Source organism: Haliotis asinina, chromosome 1 (genome assembly GCF_037392515.1).
Source record: "Haliotis asinina isolate JCU_RB_2024 chromosome 1, JCU_Hal_asi_v2, whole genome shotgun sequence".
In the NCBI taxonomy this organism is placed as follows: Eukaryota; Metazoa; Mollusca; class Gastropoda; order Lepetellida; family Haliotidae; genus Haliotis; species Haliotis asinina.
This window is the reverse complement of record NC_090280.1, coordinates 82222023-82245976: the sequence shown is the minus strand read 5'-3', so window position 1 is coordinate 82245976 and position 23954 is coordinate 82222023. Positions and strand designations below refer to the sequence as shown.

At 41.8% G+C, this 23954-nt stretch overlaps 2 protein-coding genes across 2 annotated transcripts; both read right to left on the bottom strand.

The window, feature by feature from the left end:
• Nucleotides 1-2726: 2726 nt before the first annotated feature.
• On the bottom strand, nt 2727-8117 carry LOC137283463 (sodium/calcium exchanger regulatory protein 1-like). The gene is made up of 4 exons (XM_067814979.1): nt 8030-8117; nt 4224-4393; nt 3276-3386; nt 2727-2777 (listed from the first exon to the last, which is right to left on the bottom strand). Exons 1-4 carry the CDS (start codon nt 8115-8117, stop codon nt 2727-2729), a joined length of 420 nt encoding a protein of 139 aa, XP_067671080.1.
• Nucleotides 8118-11580: 3463 nt separating this feature from the next.
• Nucleotides 11581-22937, bottom strand: LOC137283443 (uncharacterized). The gene is made up of 6 exons (XM_067814938.1): nt 22906-22937; nt 17389-17579; nt 16004-16190; nt 15210-15326; nt 13977-14107; nt 11581-12663 (listed from the first exon to the last, which is right to left on the bottom strand). The coding sequence occupies exons 2-6, from the start codon at nt 17560-17562 to the stop codon at nt 12358-12360; spliced, it is 915 nt and encodes a 304-aa protein (XP_067671039.1). The 5' UTR covers nt 17563-17579; nt 22906-22937; the 3' UTR covers nt 11581-12357.
• Nucleotides 22938-23954: the final 1017 nt, after the last annotated feature.

The following is a 23954-nucleotide window of genomic DNA, read 5'->3' as shown; positions in this document are numbered from 1 at the left end:
AGTGTAATTTCTACTTTCTATCCCCGGCGTTGTAATTCCTGCATCTTACAAGATGAAGGAGAAAAAGGATCCTAAACGTCGATGTTTGCGCCATCCAAATTTGTTTACTAAAATGTGAGCAATACATGCTGAACAGCAGGAAAAAACGCTGGCTTTTTGTCAAGATTTTAAACAGAAGACTTAAACATGAACGCTTACTTTTACGAAATTTCGTTTTTCGAAACTTGCGTTTCTTTTGTTGTTCAGTATATTATTAACTTGGTCGTTCAGTTCAAAGTGGTGTGAATTGATTTCGAGCTGACACGAAATATTAACGTACAATTTGCTGTTGTAAGTGGTTTATGTGTTATTGTTTACATTAGTCCTATGCGACGACACATGAGACCGCTTTAATAATGACTTTGTTAATTGCTGCAATGTTGCTAAGGAAAAAGTCTAACCACCCGTTCTAGGATTGTTTTCTATGCAGAGGTAGCGTGTCCGCCATGATTTCTTTACTAGCCGAGGCCGCCATTGTGCAGCCATTACCTTGGCAGATCTAGCGCCTGTGCCGCATGATGAGGAAACCAACTGTTGTCTTAAAAGGGAAACAAACGTTAACGTCAGTAACGGGTGTGACCTCCATTGGCATCGGCAACAACTGTACATCTCCTCCCCGTGCTGTTGGAGAGCGTGGAATAAACCTCCTGGTCATTAACACTCCGTTGCAGTTGTTGGAAGTTAACTGGACGTACGAGTTCGCTTTTAGGGAATTTGTCTTTCCATCTCATCCCAGACGTGTTCGATGGGATTCAGATCTGGACTTGGTCTAGATGTTATTGTTCTGGAGGAATGTCTGTGTCAGTCTTGTCGCGTGCGCTCTCGCGTTTTTGTCGGTGATGGGTCTTTTTGTCATAGTGTTACGAGCAGTTGTGGTAGTTGGTATGCTAAACGATTTCGCAAATGAGAGCTCACGATGTAGCGGTCTTGCTATGACGTTACACGTGGACGTCCTCTACGAGGGTGGTCAGTGACGGTGTTTGTCTGCTGATAGCGGTCAAGCAGTCTGTAGATGGTGGACTGATGTGTGCCTGGGGACGCGTCGGATGCTCCAACCTGCCTCAATATTCCCAACAGCTCTCTGACGTTTGTTAGCATAAACGTAGCATGCTCATTGTTGCAAGCAGTATCCGTTCCTTACTTAATAGAAGTAGCATCGTAAGAGGAAGAATATCATGGGAAGAATTCAGTTCTAACTTCACGACCTCTCTCTGCACGAGCAAAATGAAAAAACAACAACATTGAGCTCACATTTCAGTGATGTGTGACGTCATGTATGCTGCGTCGGTCGCAAACATTTTCCTTTTGCCCTGAAAAACAGTATTAACGGAATCAATTACATGTCAGAAATCTCTTCAACACAGTGAAGAGACGTCACAGGAGATATTGATGAATTTCGCGTTTCCTTTGGCGGTGAGTATGTATTTACCTCACCCCATCATCTTGCATATTCGGTGCCTTTGCCTATTAAATCAGGGAGACTATATATGTTGTAGATTATCCTTGGTTTTGCCATCAAAGGCCACCGACCATAAAAGTTTACCCTTTGTGTCGACCTAGAATCGTTTACTTGATTGACGGTTGTTATAGTAACCCAGTTGGGTAAGCGATGCTCATGATCACTTGGTTATCTAACCCAGACCCGATTATTCACAGACCCATGAAGGTGGAATATTTAGGCTTTAAACAATAACAAACCAGGTCAAAACCCTTTGTATCACTATTTCAACAATGGTGAGGTGAAGTGAAATTGGGTGTTATACTTAAGAATATTTCGCTCATATGACGACGTGTTTGCGTGTGTATGTGTGTACTCGGTCAGACGTATTGTTCCTTTTCTACTGCTAACCAACCTTTTCTTGTATCCATTAGTTCCGAGCGCCAGGGAGGGACCAACCAGTACCATATTTTAACTTTAACTTATTGGTGTATTCTTGTTACCTATGTTTTCGTTAATACAGTAAATGTGTCACTATATTTTCATACGTCTGTTAGACACTGTAGCATGGATCTACAGGTTCCCTTACCAAGCAGAGTATGATACGAATGTGAAATAACAAATGATTCTCCATCCTAATTCATAACGTTTATTCAATAACAAGTTGATCCAATGAAATACGACCTACAGTCAGGCATCTAGTCTACTTGAACAGTTTTTAATAAATGAAACAGTCAGCATTTTTTCTAGTACTTTCTAGTAGTAATGACATTGTCATGACGTCATAGCATTCCTAATTCAGGTCATTCAGTCTCATCTGTTTCAATATAGATAACAGAGTTGTGTCGAACCTCCCGATTGGTCTTGTAGTACCAAAGTCGATATATAAGTGCATGATATGCTGACCAGAAGCCCTGCTAAGATTTATATCACATGATATACGGCGGCTATTCCAAACGTATTCTGAACACCAATTAAAATGATCCTTGAGAACATTTAACTTTTCTAAGTGGTCAGCTCTAAGAAACACGCACTGCTAAATGGTCAAATGGCACCGGGACTTGTTAACTGACCACGTGATAAAATGGTCACCTGCACCGTTCGACTTGAATTGTGGTGACCAGACACTATGGCTCTAGGGCAACTGATGATGTCTAAAGAGTGTATCCATCAATACTACACCAGTCACGCTGTATCTTAAACCCTCCCGATTGAGGGTCTCCAGAATTTCTTGGTAAAGACCAGCAGTCTAAACACGCCTGAATATCCTCTTGCAGATGACGTCGCCGACGTGCACTGTCTGAAACAACGACACCAAACAACAGACCACCATTTAGCTAAAACGATACAAAGAAGTCTGTTTTGAAGCCAACTAGTATGTTTATTTAATCGTGTGATCGAAATATTTCCCTGAGTGTGTGACGCAGAAGAAATATCTGTTTTGAAATGACTCTAAATCACATTATTACCTACGAGGGCGAAAATATCGAGGTTCATACGATGCCCTAGGGCACAATATCACTTTGTCGTGTTGACGTGACGTCAAGAACAATACTATGAAGTGACGCTACTTCTATGACGTTGCGTCCTGCAAGTAGCAATGGCGGGCACTCATATAATATTTTGCGTGTGCGTCGAGTGCAATAAGTACGTTAAATAGCAGCTGCTTGGATGGCAGACATGAGCTGGAGTCCCGCCATGGGTTTAGCACCGCCGTCTACCATATCGGCTATCCTTCACATATAATGACCCGCCATCTAGACATACTGACAAAGAACCCCTTGAGGTTTGAACTCACCATGACCATTTCATTATCGATGAGCTCCCGACAGATCCGCTGTGGCTTCAGGTCTGGCGCCATGGGCCGAGAATTGACCACCACCCGTCCGTCGATGTACGTGACCTTCACCTTGACGGGATAAACAAAGAGATCTCAGGAACGCACGCAATGCACTGTTTGAAACAGGGCGAAGGATATATTATGTAATAATGTAGGGGTCTTTCGCGCTATTTCGACCTCTGGAAAAAGCTGAATATGTCAGTGAAAAAGCAGGAACGCGAAATTTGACTAATATCTCGAGAACCGCCTTGGCATATTTAGCTGTTTTCAGAAGTTCAAGTTATCGAGAACGCGACAATATCCCTTGCAGTATTCCATAGTGTGTGTGAGTGTGTGTGTGTGCGTGCGTGCGTGCGCGCGCGCATGCTTCCAGTCTTTGCAATATATAGGACGGTGAGGTAGCCTAGTGGTTAAATCGTTCGTTCTTCTCGTCAAGCTGGTTTCGATTCCCCACATGGGCACGATGTGTGAACCCCATTTCTGGTGTCCCCCGCCGTGATATTGCTAGAATATTGCTAAAAGCGACGTAAACAAATTATCACTTCCTCACTCTTAATGTAGAAATTTATACTCTCTTTTTGTCCAGTATCATAAAAATATTTTCAACGAGCCTTAGATGATTGTACTGACGCTTTATCTACGTCATATAAACAAAGTTTAGGAGCTGATTGCCTATCGTCGTTTTTTGAATACGTTATAGACTTGTACTCCACCCACGGCGACAGAGACTTCAAAACCGGTTCAAATCGTTAGTGAGACAACATGTGTTTCAGCACACGTTAGTAGTGTTATTTATTGCAAGTTTTGAGGTTACTAATTCATGGTAAGTTACATGCGCATGCGCATGCACAGGGGTCACGTGACCAGGGAATGCCTGTCTGTTTTTGTATCTTCGGTTTTCATTACCTTATGCTTAACTTTGTTTGTCTCTATTTCACATTCCTTGCCCAGTTCAAACACATCGTCCTGCGTCGATAGTCCGGTTTTTGTGGATATCCTGATCTGACCGTCCTTGACCTCGATTACTTGTTCCGGGCGGCTGGACTCCGCCATTTTGCGGAGCAACACGTTGACCCCTGAAAGGTTCAAACAACATTCACATTTGTTGAAAGAACATGCGAGAATAAGGGCAGTATATCACACACAAAGGAGGTCAGGCGTTGTACATATCAAATATGGGCTACCATTTTATTTACAAATGTATCTTGGTCCAAGCGATATAATAGTATTCCCATAAAATGATACAGTGTCTTAATCACCAGTAAGTAAGCATATGTTTCCTACGTTTCCGCCATATTCTAGCATTATGGCCAAGATCTAACCCACATGTTTCTCGTGGTCCGGAGACCCGGGTTCGATTTTCCATATGGGTACGTTGTGAAGCCCATTTCTGGTGTCCCCCGCCGTGATATTGTTGGAATATTCACTCACTCACCCTCCTCGAGACGAACGAAAGTTTTCACCAGTGGGCTACCGGTTACAGAGTAGTGTAAGGTGGTCTGGTAGTCAATTGGTTTAAGCGTTCACCCGTCACACCAAAGACCCGGTTCGAGTCCCAGCATGGGTGTGATGTGTGGAACAATTTCTGGTGTCCTCCGCCTTGATATTGCTGGAATATTGCTAAAACGGCGAACTCAATCACTCACTAACAGAGTACAAAAGGATGACGTCATCAGACAGATCGATATCTATTATAAATGTTAGCTGACAAATAAGAAATTATTTGGGGCGGACTGATCCAAAATTCCCTGAGCATGTCAATCAGCCAGAGCCTGTTCCCTTTAAAACACTCGCGGTAACGAGAGGATCATGATTAAGTATATAGCTCAGCGAAATAGGCGTTAAAAGGCTGCTTCCATTACGATGAATGCGTCCTACCATGGCGTGACAGCAAGACGTAAAGACTTCGCCCTACAGACTGTCATTGCATCTTATTAGTTCCACAAGAGATAATCAAACTTAACATTAAATCGAGATTCAGTGCCTGGAGATTTCCGTGTGGACATGACTGGTGCCAATAGAGGTTTATTCACGTGCAACTAGTTTTCCCTGTATGTATATTTGCGCCATTTCTGTTCGCCATCTTTGCGAAGTCTCGTGTTGGTGTGTCGGTTGGAGAACTTGCCAGTGTTCCAGCTACATGGCGGAGGTCTGTAAATACTCAAGTCTGGGCCAGATAATCCAGTGATCAACAGCATGAGCATCGATCTGCGAAATTTGGATATGATGACCTGTATCAAAGTCAACAATTCTGACCGCCCGCTCCCTTTAGTCGTCTTTTACGATCGTGGTTTGCAGAAGACGGGTAGTCTCGTGTTGGAACTACATGGTGTTTACATTTTAACAATACACAGCCTAATACTGGTTTGTGTCCCATCCTGACGTGATGTTGTTCAACTCACTCGTTTATATATGAGGATTAACTTCTGGACAATTTACTATTTTCGGATTTGAAATGATTGGTAGAGTGAGTGAGTAAAAGTATTTCAGTTTGATGTACACATTACCTCTTGTTATCTTGATAGGAGTGAAGGTCGGAAGCGATGCAGGCTTTAGCGAGTATGGTTTGACGACGCTTTTAGCAATATTCCAGCAATATCACGGCATGGGACATTATAAATAGGCCTCACACATTATAACCATGTGGGGAATCGAACCTGAGTCTTCCGCGTGACCAACAAACAGGCGTGTAGCAAGCAATGTAATTTTTTGTGTAAGTCCGATAGCCTACAGAATGACTACATCATTTATGATTCACATATATTCATAACTGTAACAAACCATTCACATACATGTCGATGGGTAAATAATCGACACTGGAAGAGTGACACCTATCACCTTTACTGTCACGAAGAATAACATGTTTCATGTACATGGGGACTGTGTTGGTAATGCTTTGTGATCAAAGAATATTGTAGTCAGTATGATTCAAAGAGAGTATACCACTTTTTAAATTGCTCTGATAACGCGTTTGTGGACAATTTTGCTCCGCAAAAATCATGTGTAAGCTCGGACTTTGGGGGATAAGGGTAGTTACGCCCGTCCCCAGCGTATGTTTTAGAAGTGTGCGAATAAGACAAGATTAAAACAGCAACATAACCCTCGCCATTACTGAAATCGCAACCTAGTGGTATATAGTTTTGTGTCACCAAAGACGCCCCACACAGTGTATAGCGTGTGGAGCGCCTATAGCCGCTGAATTACTATAAAATCAAATTCATTTTTCATAACAGTTAAAACATTTTGTGCTGATCTCTTGAGGCAATCCGCGGGTGATATTCGCAGGTTCGAGCGATTTATGTCTATAACAGTTGAAAATGCTGGTCATGAGATATGTCGCTAAAGGTGTTATCACTGTCCGTTTTACACGGAGGTTATGTGTAAATTATACTGATTTGGTCTGTCTGAATAATGAATCAGGTAAACGCGCCAAGCTGACGCAAATCTGTCACCATGGAGACCGTCATATATGTTACAGTCTATCTCTCAAACCAGTGATTTGACCGAATGACTGAATTTTTCAGTCATTCAGTCATTAATAAAACAGTCAGTCATCTGGTCAAATGACTAGAAAGATTGAGATCCAGTTAAACCGAATGCCTGAACAGTTATAGTCATTCTATTGACTGAGCTTAGCATCTCTTAATAAAACACGCTATAGTTATCGCAGGAAGTATAATTAGGGGTAATTCGCACATACTGACCCAAAGGCTTCGTCGGAGATTTCGGAACAAGGAAAAAAATGCTAGAAGAACAGTGTTGTGTGCAACAGCCGGCCTCACTCATGTCTCACTTGTCAAAACAAGTAATGCAAAGCTCCCATGTTGAAACTGAATAAACAGAGTGTTCGCTTTCGCGTGTGTGTGTGTGTGCGTGTGTGTGTGCGTGCGCGTGCGCGTGTTTCACTTTTAAACTACAGTGGAAGCTGTCTAAACCGGCACTCAATGGGGCTGAAGAATTAATCCGGTTTAGTCAACGTTCCGGATTGTAAAGCGGATGATAAATGTACAAGTCACGGACTGTACTGAAGTTATATGCAGATGGCGACAACATGCCGGATTGTACTGATGCCGGTTTAGACAGCTACCACTGTAATACGATTTAGTCTCCGGTGTCACAAATGAGAATTTTAGTCTTATTTGTTTTAGTCATATAACCAAGTGCTGATCGTTCAGTCATTTGACCAAATGACTAGTTTGACAGATTGACTGTAATATGTGTTCCGAAACGTGTTACACACACTAGTTTTCTGTTGAATCATGTCAACAATTTTCATTTCCGAAATAATAACTGGAAATTTTGAAATAGTTTCGTCAGTAATGCAGCTTCTCCGAAAATTGTTTATATGTGGCCACGGTCAGAACTATCGAATTATAAATAACATTACGAGCCGGGAACAAGGGGGTATTTACATGCCAAGTCACGAACGAAAAGATGACAATTAGGACTGACTACATCTGCACTTAACTTATGTTTACAACAAAGAACGCAAGATAATAAGCGTCCCAAAATTGTCTTTAGAAAGAAAAAGATTAGAGACTCAGTTATTTAAAAGATACACAGAGGTTTATGATTGCCGAGAATAGTGTTTCCTGTCCATATATGCCAGCGATTAACTTGTGTCGTGAGTTTGGGGTTTTGATGAGTGAATGAATCATTTCTTGGCGTTTTAAATACAGGGAATACTAATATCGTGATTAAAATGTACATACCCATTTCTTTCAGGAATACGTCAAAGTTTTCGCTTCTGTCAAGTTTCCATTTCCCAGCAAACATCGTTTTAATCTCCTGAAGTGCCATGTCACACTGTGGGCAGAGCCGTGCAGCAGACGACAGCACAGCAGACGATACTGATATTGGATAGAATGGGGAACTGGTTCCCTAAACACGTGATTGTACACGTGACCGGTAGATCGATAAGCCTTCGTCAGTATACTTTTAGATTAACAAGTTAACGTTTTTTGGAGAATTGAATGTTGCGGTTTTTGGGGGGTCTCATGACATGGGAGGTGATGCGGATTTGAATTTTAAATGGCGGCATGAAATCTATATAGATCTACTGTAGCTACAACTGAGAACATTTCTTTTTTTTTCAAAAGGTGTCTTTCGGATTCCCTGCCGGTTTCGTTGCAAATTAATGTATTCTCAATTGTTTGTCAGAATTTTACTACCGAGCTCCCTCACCACAAGCCTTCAAACGCTACCACCGCTACCCTGATCAGATGGTGCAACAAACAACGCGGAACATTTCAATAAACCCAGAAATCCACCTGTCAAAAACTGCAACCTCCGACCAGCCGTCCATACTATTGGACCGTCACCCACAAACTCGATAAACTCATAAAGAAACAGGGCTGGGATTTAAATGATTAGTCATGATCAGTAATACAACCGTCATAAATGTTAAATACAAAAGAAAGAAACGCAAAATGAAATTCAGAAATAATAGTTACAATTTTGTACACATATGTAAACTCACACATTTTTTAGGGTTGCACATTGTTTCTGGAATGGTTTAGAATATCATGCTTGACCAAACGCAACCCGAAATGATTTTAAACGCTTTCATCAATCAGGATTGTCCTGATGTGCGTGGATGCCATGCACCACGAATATCAGACACAATGGTTGTTTCTCACTTGCAGAACATAAGTACAGCATGTGACTATAAAACACTCAAATGAATCTCACAATTTCATCCATCATGCAAGTACTGTACACTGTCTGTACACTAAACGGGATCGAAATCAAGCAATTGGACGATTGCAAGCTGGCGAATCAAAAAGTGAGGTGCCAAGGATCTTTATCGCTGATCCCAGCACAATACCTCAATTGTGGGATTGATTTCGTCTAACAAATTCGACAAATGGCCGTCCAAGATCAGGAAGACCTAGAATCACCACACCCGCCCAAGATCGGTACATCCGGGTAACCCACGTATGTGACCGCCATCGTACCGCCCGTGACACAACACAAGAACAGTTTCGAGCCCGAAGAGTGTCCGATCAGACAATCCGGTACCGTCTCCGAGAAGTAGGAATATGTGCCAAACGTCCAAAAGTTCCCCCCTCCTTGACACGACTACATCGACGTCGACGAGTGAGATGGTGTAACACGGTGCTACCATGGAACATAGCAAACTGGAGGCGCATATGGTTTAGCGATGAATGCCGTTATCTCCTAAGGCGACGTGATGGTAGAGACCGTGTCTGCAGACGACGTCATGAACGTTTTGCTCCTAACTCAGACAGGTGGACAGATTCGGTTAGTGAGTGTTATGGTGTGGGGGAGATCTCATACACCTGCAGATCAGAACTTGTGCTTGTCTAAGGCAATCTGATGGCCAGTCAATACATCGAGCAGATTCTCCGTCCGCACGTCCTTCACCTTGTTGACCGTCAACGGCAGCTCTTCCAACAAGACAACGCCAGGCCCCACACAGCACGTGCCACCGTGGACTACCTGACTAATAACAACATCAATACCCACCCCCGGCCCTCCAGATCCCTGGATCAAAACCCAATCGAACACCTTTCGGATCAGATCGATAGACGGATACGTCGACGTCGTAATCCACCACAGAATCTTCAACAGTTGTTCCACATGCTGCAGGAGGAATGGAGAAGGATTCCACAACAAAACATCCAACGACTGATTCGATCTGTATCCAGGAGGTGTCGGGCAGTGGTAGCAGCTGGAGGTGGTCATACAAGGTACTGACTTGAACACCACCTGGTGGGCAGCAGTAATGACTGTGATGACAGTTATTTTCATAAGATATGGAAACGATAGCAATGCATTGCTCTCCACAAAATTTCATTTTGAAGAGTCTACTATGCACATGCACAATTTTACATTTTTTCGGTATGTTTCAGCATTTTATCGCTGTAAAGCAACTGGAAATGATCATAATTTTGACACTTTTATAACAGATCTAAAATTACATTTTAAGACACTTATACATTTACGGATTGATTCCCGGTGAACATTTAAATTCAACTTGGGAAAAGAAAAGTGTCAACTTTGATTAGCAAAAATGCAACAAATTTAGAATTTTTGACACTTGTTTTACTTTGCAGAGGGCATTCCCCATCAACAACCACAATGGTTCATCTGACACTAGACATTGCAGTTATCTTCCGTCAGAAACCATTTTGGTTGCCAATTGCCGTTGTCGGCGTTTGAGCTTGTGCAATTACCATCTGAAGTCTTGACGTATAACCTCATTAGGACCAGAGTCAATTATTGATTTCCTAAGCCAGTTCAAGAACTCGCACAGTAAAGACTGCCTAACCTTGCTGGTTCCTTACAATAGAAACCTTGAATCTTTACTGACAAAAACATACTTTGTCTTTTCCCGTACACGAAGTATGTCCAGCGGAAAAATATCATTTAAGCAAAAAGCATTGTAAATGGAATCTTTCATGAAAGGTACGTTTTTTGGTCGATGTTTTTCATGGCCCTATATCTACAATGTCCGTCACAATTACTACAAAATTGTGAATCTGAAAAAAACCCACTACTGCCTCTTGTGATCTTCGAATATTTTGGATATATCATACAGATGTAAAATATGCTGAGAGAAACAATTAAAGGGTCACAGGAAAATCCTTTAATATTTTCCAGTTTTTCATCACCACAGATGTATTAAAAGCCACAAGACCACAGATCCCGTCAGTTTCGTCTTGCGACAAGCATGGGTTACTGAAGGCCAACATTCTAACCCGGACCTTCACGAGTGTAATTATCCGTGAGATATTGGAACGATTACCATTATGCTGTCCCAAACTAGCCAGGCCCAGTACATATGTAGAGCATTTGCTGGGTGTTTGGATAAATACAGTGTATCATACGCTAACAAACAGAAGTCAATTCTATCAAATCCCAGATTTGTCAAAATGTCGTACCATTGCACACATTTTTGACTAGTGTGAAAACACGTCAGTGTTCTTCCAAGAACGTGTATAATGTGTGAAACTCATTTCTGGTTACCTAGAAATAGAATAAAATCACCAACTGGGCGTTCATAACACAGGGAATTAAGCCAAATATTTTAATTGGTCGTAGCTAGCATAACGTTAACAAAAGTAAATGAATCTTGATTTCGATCCCTCGGCGACGCTTGTCTGATTGTACACATAGCCAAGAGGTTAAAGTGTTTGCTCGTCACGCTGAAGACCCGGGTTCGACTGGCCACATGGGTACGACGTGTGAGGTCCATTTCTGGTGTCTGTGGAATATTGGTAAAAGCGGTAAAACGAAACTCACTCATTCACTTTATTTACATTGAGGTCTCCCATTGGCAAAGCAACTTCATATTTACAGAAACACTCCAACTGCTTCGCTACCATTTCTTTGGGCATGCCGTTATTTGATCTCTGCAAGGTCTTCCCCTCACGTTCTGCTTCTGTCGGAAATTCGGCGTCTACTCTTGGCGTCTTGATTTTGTACACCCCCGTGTCTTCATCCATTTGCACGTGTAATTACTGGTGACGCCATTGCTGGAATATTGCTAGAGGCGGTGTAAAACATAACTGACTCACTGACTCACTGACTCACGAGCAAGATTTCGTTTACATTCGGAAACTGGCCCAGAGTTTCGAAGCTCTGTTAGCGCTAGGAGAGCCGTAAGTGCCACACATAAACATCATCTTAACGCTAAGAGAGCTTCGAAAATCTAAGCCCTGATCATTAGGATTTAGAATTCGAAATTCTGGTCTGAATGCTTCCCCAACATGTACAAATAATAATAATGAAGATCCAGCGATAATTGGATGATAAAACCTACGCCTGAATTCTAGTGGAGGGGAGGGCTGTCAGAGCACCTTGAAGAGAGATATGCATCAGAGTGGGAGATTCTTGCTTTAATTAGTTTGTGAACACACATTGAATTTTAGAAAGTGGTCAAGTGCAGCAATGTTAAATACGTGGAAGGCACGGTGACTGAACAAACAAGGTGTCTGACTTTGTGTGCTGGCGTTTAGGTGCCTGACTCTGAGGGGGTGGGTTCGAATCCCGGTGGGACGATCCTTTCGTATGTTTAGTCGTTTAACATATCTCTGAACCCATCCATCAGCACTTCATAAGAAAAATCCTTGTACATAGTGACGTTGGAGTTTTTGGAGCCCCATTCTAGTTTCAAAAGAGATCGTGATTTGCCAGAGAGCTCTATTACTGCGCATGCATCGCTCGTTGAGACAGCTTCCGGGTGCGCAATAGCAACCATAAGGGCAAAGTCGGGTATTCGTATTCCGAGGTAGTGCGGACTTGCAATCCTGTCTTGGAGGATTCGTTTCGCGAAGTTAGCCTTCTTCGTGTTGATGTTAAAGTGCTCTGTCACCCATTCCTGTAACACGGAAACGTATTTGAGGTCAGGGATCGGTCATTTTAGCATTCGTGGGGGACAGGGGGTCATCGGAGAGGGTTGTTGTTTCACTTTTAACCCGATATGCTCCAAAATAAAATGGGGAAAATATTGGAACATTTCTACAAGGACATGGAGAAGAAAGGAAAAGCTCTTTTCGGAAAATCGTATCGACACTGGGTGTTTGCGATCCTTTGTTCCACCATTTATCTACAACCAACACTGTAGTAGTGAATGAAGGAATTAAACGATTTCACTATTAAAGATGTCAACAGTATCGTAACTATGAAAACTTTATATTAATAATGACAAGCTCAAACGACATATATACCTGTCAACAAAAAAGAAAGAGAGTAAAATAGCTAGAATAACACAGATTTATATTTGAAAAAATAGCAACCTACTATAAAAGAATATTTCTAAACACGACACATTATCGTACAGCCTGGCTATAGACCGCCAGCAAATGACAGTAGTAGTAGTAGTAGTAGTAGTAGTAGTAGTAGTGGTAGTGGTAGTGGTAGTGGTAGTAGTAGTAGTAGTAGTAGTAGTAGTAGCAGCAGCAGCAGCAACAGCAGCAGTAGCGGCGGCGGTAGTAGTAGTAGTAGTAGTAGTAGTAGTAGTAGTAGTAGTAGTAGTAGTAGTAGTGGTGGTGGTGGTGGTGGTGGTAGTGGTAGTAGTAGTAGTAGTAGTAGTAGTAGTAGTAGTAGTAGTAGTAGTAGTAGTAGTAGTAGTAGTAGTAGTAGTAGTAGTAGTAGTAGTAGTAGTACAGGTTGTTCATTTGACCTGAGCTACTCTAAATATGCATGACCCTGGAGGTCAAATGGCACAAACGGCTGGTCGAGTTAATTTCATTAAATTGTGGAGCTCGCTGCCTAAATGCCCGAACAGGAAACATTAAACCATCTGTAGCTAATTGTTTGAAGACATTGCTGACGATTTCTCGACTTCCAAAATTAATTTCAAACGGTGACCTTGTTCCGACTGTTCGGACATATTGACTGTCACCTCACAAAGGCGCACCCCTCCAGAATAATAAACCAACCAGTTGTGACACAGTCGTGCAATGCATTAGTATTCACTTGATCAGGTCAAACTAAACAACCTGTAGTAGTAGTAGCAGCTGCAGCAGCGGCGGCGGCGGCAGCAGCAGCAGCAGCAACAGCAGCAGCAGCAGCAGCAGCAGTAGTAGTAGTAGTAGTAGTAGTAGTAGAAGAAGTAGTAGTAGTGCCAGCAGAAGGGGTAGTAGACTCAATAGTATGAGGAGTATAAAAGAACAAAGGGTTGCTGTGTACCTTTGAAAATTGCGTCAAATCGGACGTGTCACGTGACAGAATGTGGATGTTCTTCATGTTCCTGAGGCAAATGTCAACTGCTTCCGGGTCAAGACTAAAGTTGAACTCTTTCACAACAGAATGGCCAAGTCCTTGAGTTGGAAAAGGAAGCTAATTCAAATTACACCTTTTTATTCAATGTTCTAAACTACAAATATGAAAAAAAAGGATAATGGAGAGAATGCAAGGAATTGACGAGACTGCCCCAAAAATGGACAATGGATGTTGTTGATTTACAACATTATCTTAAGCGACTTGATGGCGTTGCATGGTCCTATTAGCACCATGTTCTCCATGCTTGTGGGGCGGCGGTGTGGTAGCCTAGTGGTTAAAGCGTTGGGTCATCATGCCATACATCCGGGTTAGATTCCCCACATGAGTACACCGTGATATTGGAGAAATATTGCTAAAACGGCTTAAAATCATACTCACTCGCTCACTCTCCGTGCTTGTGGGTTTGACTCCGAGTTCATCTTTGATACGAGCAAGAATATGCTCATGGCGTCATGGAAATATTATTATTACAAATATTTCGAATAAGCTTTCTGCATCACGGGGTATGTAACATACCCGACTTTGTCGATTTTTATAAAACTAATGAAACTATTTATCACTGAAGCTTCTGTCCTTCTGACACCAAGGTGATTGACATAATTCAAGAAAAACATGGCTTATGAACATCGCTTGTGAAGATCCTGTCCCTCAGCAACCCATGTTTGTCGTGAAAAGCGACTAACTGCATTCGGCGGTCAGGATCGCTGACGTGGTTGACACATGTCATCGTATCCCAGTTGTGTAGATCGATGCTCATGCCGTTAATCACTGGATTGTCTGGTCCAGACTCGATTATATACAAACCACCACCGTATATTTGGAATATTACCGAGTGTGGCATAAAACTAACTTTATATTCACTGCATAATGATGGGTCACTGGTTTACATATTTGCGTTTTGAACATACCCAAATAGAAAGCTGAGCATTCTTTGAAAAGACAAGAGTGCTGCAGTGTCTTATTTTATCCATTTTTTTTCAAAAATGAATACCAAAATAGTCCTGTTTTTAGCATGGTTGCAAAGCACCGGATTCGACAGAAAAGTCAAGGTCAACATCTGATCCTGGGCCGCCTTTCATAGTTAACCCACATTAAGATGATATTGTCCTTGAAATAAACGCCGGAAGGTTACATACTGACCATCTATATTTCCACCCATCATGTACAAGTCCTTTATATTGGCAGCAAATTCGTGGTCCGAGTTGATCGCCAGTGCAACATTTGTCAGGGAGCCTAGGGTCACCAGTGATACTTCACCTGCAAATGGGCGAAAACATAATTGTACATAATTTCAGGTACTAAGAGTGGACTCCGAACATTCAGACAGAGACAGAGTGTGGAAGGAGGACATTACAGAGAACAAATAAAGACATGGACAAACAAATGGTAGCGCCGCAGTTGGCAATTTGCTGTAAATGTGTTACGTGTGTGTAACGGTCCCAAGTTAAGAGATATCTGTGCGACAATTGGTGTAACATTTTTTTAATTTTTAAAGTTCTTTGAGAGGCATTTTACAAGTTGTAAAGATGAAGGCATAGGGAGTAACACCGTTATCATGTAAGTGGTACTACCTACCGAAACGTCGTATTCATTGCAAAAAGAAGTTGACTATCCACAAAACATGGTTTGTCTTCTTTCTTAGTCTTTCCTGACTGACATCAACGTATGATCAGACGCGTAATTCAGTCCAGGAAATGCATAATAAATAGCTAATACACCATCTGTGTATCAGTGAATCTCCACACACTGTTCAAATATACTCACTCGCTCAATTTACCTGGATGATGTAACTCACACAGTCACCCACTCACTCACTCACCCACTCACACAGTCACTCACTCACTCACTCACCCACTCACACAGTCACCAAGTCAAACAATCATCCACTGACACAGTCACCAACTCAATCACTCACTCACTAACTCACAACTTACCCGGATGTTGTCTGGCTATGTTTGTCAACGCTGTAACGGCGTTTTCACGTTGAATAATGCCAATGTCGACGGTACTTTCCCACTCAGCGTCGCCCATACCATCGGCCCCATGGATGGTGTAACGATCAGGCCCCAGATCTGGAGCCAGACCCGTAAGGGCTTTACTGCTTCCGCTGTAGATAGGTACCTCATTGAAAAAAAAACAACACTTGTTCACTAGAACGCTTTTCCATATTTGTTTGCTTGCAGGCAATCGTTTTGGAATCTGTGTAATCCCTTAGACAGAAATACACCGGAAATCGCCTAAGTAAAAGCCGCTTAACTAAACGCTGTCGGCGTAAGTGACGCAAGCTTGCTTTCTGTACCATTTTCGTCAAATCCACAAGCATGGGAATGGGGTTGACATATTATCAAGACTGGTTGGTTGGTTGGTTGGTTGGTTGGTTGGTTGGTTGGTTGGTTGGTTCTTTAACGTCACTGTTGCAATATCCCAGGTATATGATGGCCGTCTGTAAATATCTTGGGTTTATGGCTGCAGGGTTTGGATGGTCATCTTGGGGCAATGCAATTCTCTTTGGAGGGATGCCAACCTGTGAGGTTGAACCTTAATATTTTACACATGTTGCTGGGTTTGACAGTCCAGTACCCGTGTTAATGGGTACCCCTGAAGTGTTGGAAATAGCCCTCCATCACTTGGGGCGTTTCCTTAGACACACGTGACATGATATAACATGTCTGATGAACTGTTCAAACAGTGGTACACGTGCCATACCTATAATCTGGGTTTCACTGAAGTGGCAAAGGTTTTAAGCCTGTATAACTTTGTGTTTTCTTACATGAACGAGCTGAGATGATACAAAAGGAATTCTGTTTGAGAGTAGCATGGGCCCAGATCGGTTGTTCAGCGAATGTTCTATTGGCCAACGATCTTGGTAACTTTATGTGTAGATTTGTACATAAGAATTACACCCCTTCGAGTCTAGGTCCACTCCATTATTACAAACTTCACTATCATTCTGCATTTAATACCATTCAAAGTATATTCCAAAGATAGACACAAGTTATAGAAACACCTCCTGTGTGATTAAGTGAGTGGGTTTAGTTTCACGCCGCACTCAGCAATATTCCAGCTGCATGGTGGCGGTCTGTATATAAACGAGTCCAGACCAAACAATCCAGTGATCAACAGCATGAGTATCGATCTGCCCAACTGAGATACGATGACATGTGTCAGCCACATCAGCAAGCCTGACCACCCGATCCCTTTCTACAATGGGTTACTGAAGACAAAGACACCGGACCTTCTCGATTACATTTTACAATGACATATAGGAGCAATCCCACAGTGTCCACACGCTACTCACAAGTGACCAACTGAAACCTACCTGTTTTCCACAAAGGTCGACAACTCGTACTGCGTTTCGACAACTGTTTTCCAGACTCGTGTTCCCCCACGTACATGTTACAGCGAGGACCTCAATATATGGAGAGGACAAGGCATACATGATGGCCAAAGCATCATCCACCCCTGTGTCGGCGTCTATGATAATCTTGGGCATGATTACGTCACTAAGTCCTGAAACAAAAGAAAAATGGTCTACATATTCAACTCTTATTTTTAATCGTCAAAAATACGAAGGACATACCGCAGTTAAAATATGACAATTGAATTTCTGCACACGTTTCCATAAATTAGCATTTCTGCTCTCTTGAAATATTCATCTTGATTACTTGATAAAAGTATAAACCTCAAATGACATCATCCTGGTCGACTGTTTTTTCTTTTACAAAGTAAACTTTCGTGGGTATTCTCCATGAAATCACGTGGGTAGTATATACAAAGGGGGTACGGGATCGCACAGCAAAATCCCTATGCAACTTACAAAGGATTCCAAAAATAACAATAGGTACAGTTGCATTTGAGTATATCTTAGAGGCACTCTTGGAGATTCTTTTGGACCCAACCCCAAGACAGGAATACGGAGAAACGAAAATGGAATCCAAGGCAGAAAATAACAACTGTCAAAGGAAAACCCCTATAGAAGGTGAACCCCAGTTAGAGACAAACAGGTACATAAACATTGGACAATGTCAGGAACCAACCCTATTCCGAGATCCGATCAGGTCGTTTGTCTTTTCGGGAAGCAAAGGAAAGACCACGTATTGCAAGCCTGATACATGTGAATAAAAATCCTGGAGTCATTGGGCCACACCTTCTGTGAGCGCTACCAGATCCCTCGACATTTTCTAGAACTGTACTTGTACTTTTGCAAGTTCGTAGAAGATGGCAAAATAGTGGATTTCATTTACATCTACCCGCCCAACCAATTTTGGCAGCAGGCCAACTCCGAATCATTCTCACCAATGACTGCTCTCCAGAGCCCAAGGGCAGACACCACTGATGCATGGACCACCATATTGGAATTCCCCACCATCTTCAAATTGGACACCTCAACTTGCAAGTGCAGCGCCATTGACCATTGCATTGACAGCAAGAAATGTGTTCTGTGGAAAACCAAAGCGATGGACTACACACCCCAGGAGAGGTGCCCACTCGAGGTTCCAGAAGAAATCAAGATCAACATAAAGAACCTTATGGTGACACCTGCCTTCGGTGGTGCATTCGACACAAACTCCTCCTCAACAGATTTGTGGATTAATGTCCTTGCGGGAAGAAAGATTCTTGTAACTTCCAGCAGCTAGCGCCACAGGGATATTGCAGCAGAATTCAACACACACCGCTGCCCAGCTACAGCAGACCCCTCCATTCAGCGAACACCAAAAAGCCACAGACATTCCAGAAGGATTCTACCTGTGTAAAAAAGTTTGCCATAGCCATATGCGAAAGGAGGAAGATCCAAACCCATTTTCAACCAAAGTTGATCGAACTTCCATTTGGTCATGTAGAGTTGCTGTAGTATAGAGAATACACAACGGCAACAAAAACCTGTGGCAAAGCAAATCACAGCAACTTTCCAAGACATGGGTATTCAGTGCAAATCGATCGCACACCACCTCCTACTGGAAAGCACACACAACAACAGCCTCATGTGCCATATCTCGACACTGGACTATCTCATTGGAAATCCACCTGCAACCTTTCTCCGGTCTACAAGCTATCATCAACGACCTCTACGTGTTTGGCTGTCTGTTGTGCAAAGACATCGTGCAGCACAAGGGAAGCATCCAATGCACGACAGTAGAGCACGGCCATGTGAAAACAATCGTAGGGCTCCTGCACTGGATACTATGCACCACATTAAAAGAGTATACCGAAGCAAATCAAAATGAACGCAACCATTCTCCACATGGTGCAAAAGACGAGTGCAGGAGGTATTGTCAGTACGATCCAAAAGATTGAAACCCAACAGAAATCACTACGAGCATGGAAAGCCCAAACCAAAGATGCAATCCCCTTTGCAGTCTTCGTGGCCAAAGTGGACGTCTCTGAAATCCAGATCTACCAACTCCAAGAGAAATTGTCCAATCTGGAAACAAAGCTGCAAGACAACATACTAGGGATCTACAGCATTGATTACACCCAAGACTATTCTGGCATCCTAGACCGAAAACAGCTTATGCAATTTCTTTGTAGCCAGCTTGGATTTGTCAAACAATGCAATCTCCCAGAAGCCATCAAACCCACCATTCTGGTCAACACATAATTGGTCGGGACCCATGTTTGTACACTGATAAAGTCTGGCAAAACGATGCGCACCAAGCTGTAGAACAAAGTCGTTTGCAACGTCGAAGCTGGGGAAGAACGAGAACTGATTTTGTGGAGCATCTCCACAAAACCTTTCTCCACCCAGATGTACAACAACCAGGTTTTACTCGCATAGAAGTTTCCCTGAACACCTGCCGAGACACTGACAGAACAGAAAACGTTTTGGACCGGGTTTCTCCAGCAGGTGACGGTCTGTTCAAAGTACAACCACCAGTGGCAGAAAAGACAGACCACGGTTTGGTCATAGCTGACCATCCACAACAAATGTTCTTCGTTGCATGGTACGCAAGAAGATGGGTCGCATGTCCGGAATTCGTCTAACCAGCAGTGAAGCAGAATCCTGGAGAAAAAGCATCGATTGGGTCAAAGGAGACTTCGGTTTTCAATGAGTTCCAATATTTTGCTTGGACTTCCAATCGGTGGAAGGAGATACAGCAGAACTGGACTCACTCCGATCCTACATCAAAGGCAAGGACACCAAGACGGTGCTAGCAGCGAATAGGAAACCCACCGCTCTTCATATTACTTCCCGCAACTCCACACATCGAATGGCGATGGCAACAGAAGAAATGGAGAAAGCTGTGCAGAAAAAGATCCGACCAATCGTTCAAAGAAATACTGCACAGAGCTGCCAATCGCAAAATTTCTACTACATCCACACAAGGAAGGAAATTGCTGGAGCTGCTAGAATCTGAGAAGGTAGAAAATTGGCAACGAAATCACGGGTATGGTGTTGAAGGAGGAAGGATCTGAATCAAGGCTTAGCTAAGATTCCTGCCAACAATGTGCACATCCTCATACAACTAAGGCAGACAATTCTGCACAGCAGATGACCAAGCAGTCAAGGAGGTCAGGAAAGCTAACTGTTCTGGTTAAAATGATCCGCACTAGTTGGCTTCCACCTTTTAAACAGGTGCTTATAGAGTGAGTGGGTTGGTTTACTTAGGGGCACCAGAAATGAGCTTTACGCATTTGCACCTATGTGGGGAATCACACCCCCAAACCAACACCTTTTTTGGCACGATACCCAGGTACATATATTCTGACAAGTATTTTATACATGCTGAAAGCAAGGTGCAGTCATGTATGTAACCTTGACCTTAATCTTGAGCTTTCATTTTTTTTAATTTCATCACAAATAAAACTTTGATTTGTTATTGTTGTTAGCGAAGTTTTATATATGTAAATGCAAACTTTCCAAAGTCTTTAGTCTGATCCATTTTAAAAGAGTTTAAAGATTGGACATCATGTTGAGAACAGATACTATGCTAAAAGTGAACCAGGGAAATATCATGAAAAATGGGTGAATGTTTGATTTTCCAGTACTGTTTTTTCATTCATTAGTAACTTTCTTCCTTCTTAGATCAATGTCCATTTTACTTTTAATGTTTTATCATATGTACATAGAGTGTGGTTCTGTAAGTGAATGTGATGTCCATGTCCAAAGTTTTCAAACTAACAAAACTCGGAAACCCTCTACATGATCCCATAATGCAATGGTGCTTCTGCAGCAGTGGGTAGGAGTCCCTGGATTTATTATTTCTAATGTGTGTTTTGATTTATTGTGTTGATTTGGTTTTGGTTGTATGTTTTCAAGGGAGTGTGTGTTTTTATTTTTGTTTGTTTGTTTTGGGGTGTGTGTGTTTTTTTTGTTTTGTTTTTGTTTTTTGGTGGGTTGATGTTTTGATTTTGCTATGTTTGTTTGTTTGATTTTTTGGGGTTTTTTTGTTTTTGTTGTTGGTTTTTTTTTTTTTTTTTTGGTTTTGTTTTTTGTTTTTTGTTGGGGGGGGGGGGTGTTTTTGCTTTGTTGTTTTTGAGGGGTTTTTTGTTGGCAGTGAAAGTCTGGTGGCGTCTGATTAAAAATTATACAAAGTGCAAATCTTCATTAAGCTCTTTTCCAGTACTTAAGTTTGATCTACTTCATGACGATAGCACCGAAATTGCAAATATAATGAATGACTATTTCACAAATCAAAAAACATATATATATGATAATTGTACCAAACATCAAGCTGATGTACTTGAAAAGCTTAATCTTGGTGCTTTAAGAACCGTGTGTGGTGCAGTTCGTGGTACCAGTCATCATAAAATATACAAAGAAGCCAATTGTCACCGGTTATGTCGTAGAAGATACTTTCATAAAATGACTATGTGTCACAAAATGGTTAATAACACTACACCAAGGTATCTTAGCAACCTTGTTCCGTCTAGAGTATAAAATGTCGTTGGCTATAATCTGCGCGATGATTCAAACCTTCAGACTATATATAAGCTGTAAATCTGTATATTGCGCTAGGTCTTTTCTCCCGGATACTGTAAATAGTGGAATTCATTACTAACCGATCAAAGAGAATCACCGAGGCTATCGATGTTCAAAAATGCAATTTCGAACGATTCATCTATCTACAGTAATTTTAACTTAAATTTCGGAAGCAGATTCTGTCAAATTCTACATTCTCGTCTCCGACTTGAATGTGGTGACCTTAATGCGCACAAATATGAAAGATTTATACCTCCAACATCATCTTGCTCTTGTGGCCATAACTATAAAGACTCTGTTCAGTATTTCTTTTCATGTACTGTTTACAACGATACACGTCAAAGTATGTATTTGTACACTAAAGGTTTCGACCTAAATCCAAATTTGTTGGAACCAAAAACTGTTCCTCAGTAGAAAATAAGGAACTTTTAATTTCAGTGCACTCGTTTATACATTTAAGAGACGGGTTTGATCCAAAATAGCTTGCCTGTATGACACACAAACCTGTATTGTTTAATAGTGATTGCCATTACTTCTCGTATTTGCAAAACTAAATCACTCACGGCTTATTTACTCTTTCCATTGTATCCCGGGGCGGTATTTATATGAGCTTATGCTTGTTTACCAATCCGGTTCCTTTCATTGGAAATAAATATGTTTCAATCACATGACGGTGATCTGTACATAATTGTGTCTGGAACAGACAATCTAGTGATGACAACATGAGCATTGGCTTGTATGTGTCAACCAAGTGAGCAAGCCTGGCCAGATCCATTAGTCGCCTTTGACGACAAGCATCAGTTGCTGAAAAAAAGTCTAAACCTGATCTTCACGTCAAACAAAGCAAGTTACCTAAAACAGTTAAATTCAAAATAAACAAACGGGGAAAATAGTGTCAAACACAGCTATGCCTACCTGCCTCCACCAGTTGCACACAACCTCCTCGCCTGCTGATGCACGCAGTTCAGGTGAGCGAATTGACACCGTGGTAGAATACGAATGGTTTCAACGAACGTGCCTGTAATACGTGTGTTCTATTGAATATAACCAGGAGCCTAAATCGTACCTTATATAACCAATTACAAGCATTGTACGACACTGTTATATTTAAGCGACTATGTTTAATTTCTTGTGTTTGTCAACATGGTTATTTTGTGATAGGGAACTGCTAGACATGTTGGCACGTTTCAGATATTTATAAGTCACCTTTAGTTTGGTAGATCCTGATAAAGTAACGGCAGTGTTGTACAAACCTAAAACCTGTGCAGGTGTTACCATAATTTTTAGAACGTGTTCGGATCAATGTTTAGACAATAATTGATAATACAATAATTGCAATCATACATTTTTGTCGTGCATTTCAAATTCGAACAAAACCGGTGGGGAAATGAAGAATAAAAAAACTTACTCTACCGCTCCAGACATTAGATTAAAATACACAGCACGACTCCGAATGCATAGCATTAAAGAATGCAATTACAAATGTTGGAAATTTATCAAAAAATGCCAGGTAGCACATGGTTGGCCGGATGATAACAAAGCATTGCTTGAGTCGAAGGCTCGTATATTGTCAACTGCACACTTCCACAATTGGCGCATCACTCACTAGGCCATTTGGAGGAAAAGCCTTTGAATATGTCGAACCATGCTAGTGGAAGGACCTGCCTATCCATATTAAATCACAAAAAAACTGTCACTGGATTCAAATCAAAAGTCAAGACACATTTTTAAACATAGATCTTGATCAGTGAAATTCTTCTCAGATACATCGCTTTGGAGCAGCATTTCCTTACATGTCAGCGCTAATATAGAAAGCATGAAGAAAAGGAAAAGCTGATCAACACGCAATCTTGCTGTTGTTTCAGTCTTTGATGATTTCGGGTAAGGGTGCATCCCAATAGCAACCTGGCTGGATGAAGTAGTCAAGTTCGGGGATGTATTTGCACGTCGTAAGCCAATGACGT

Excerpts from the sequence above, each read along its gene's own strand:
- LOC137283463 (XM_067814979.1), bottom strand. The coding sequence starts at position 8,117 with ATGGCACTTCAGGAGATTAAAACGATGTTTGCTGGGAAATGGAAACTT. Across the intron at positions 4,394-8,029 it reads CGTATTCCTGAAAGAAATGG|GGGTCAACGTGTTGCTCCGC; the intron begins GTATGTACATTT and ends TGAACCTTTCAG. Across the intron at positions 2,778-3,275 it reads TCGATAATGAAATGGTCATG|ACAGTGCACGTCGGCGACGT; the intron begins GTGAGTTCAAAC and ends TCGTTGTTTCAG.
- LOC137283443 (XM_067814938.1), bottom strand. The coding sequence starts at position 17,562 with ATGCCCAAGATTATCATAGACGCCGACACAGGGGTGGATGATGCTTTG. Across the intron at positions 16,191-17,388 it reads TCGACCTTTGTGGAAAACAG|GTACCTATCTACAGCGGAAG; the intron begins GTAGGTTTCAGT and ends TTTTTCAATGAG. Across the intron at positions 15,327-16,003 it reads CATAGCCAGACAACATCCGG|GTGAAGTATCACTGGTGACC; the intron begins GTAAGTTGTGAG and ends GCCCATTTGCAG.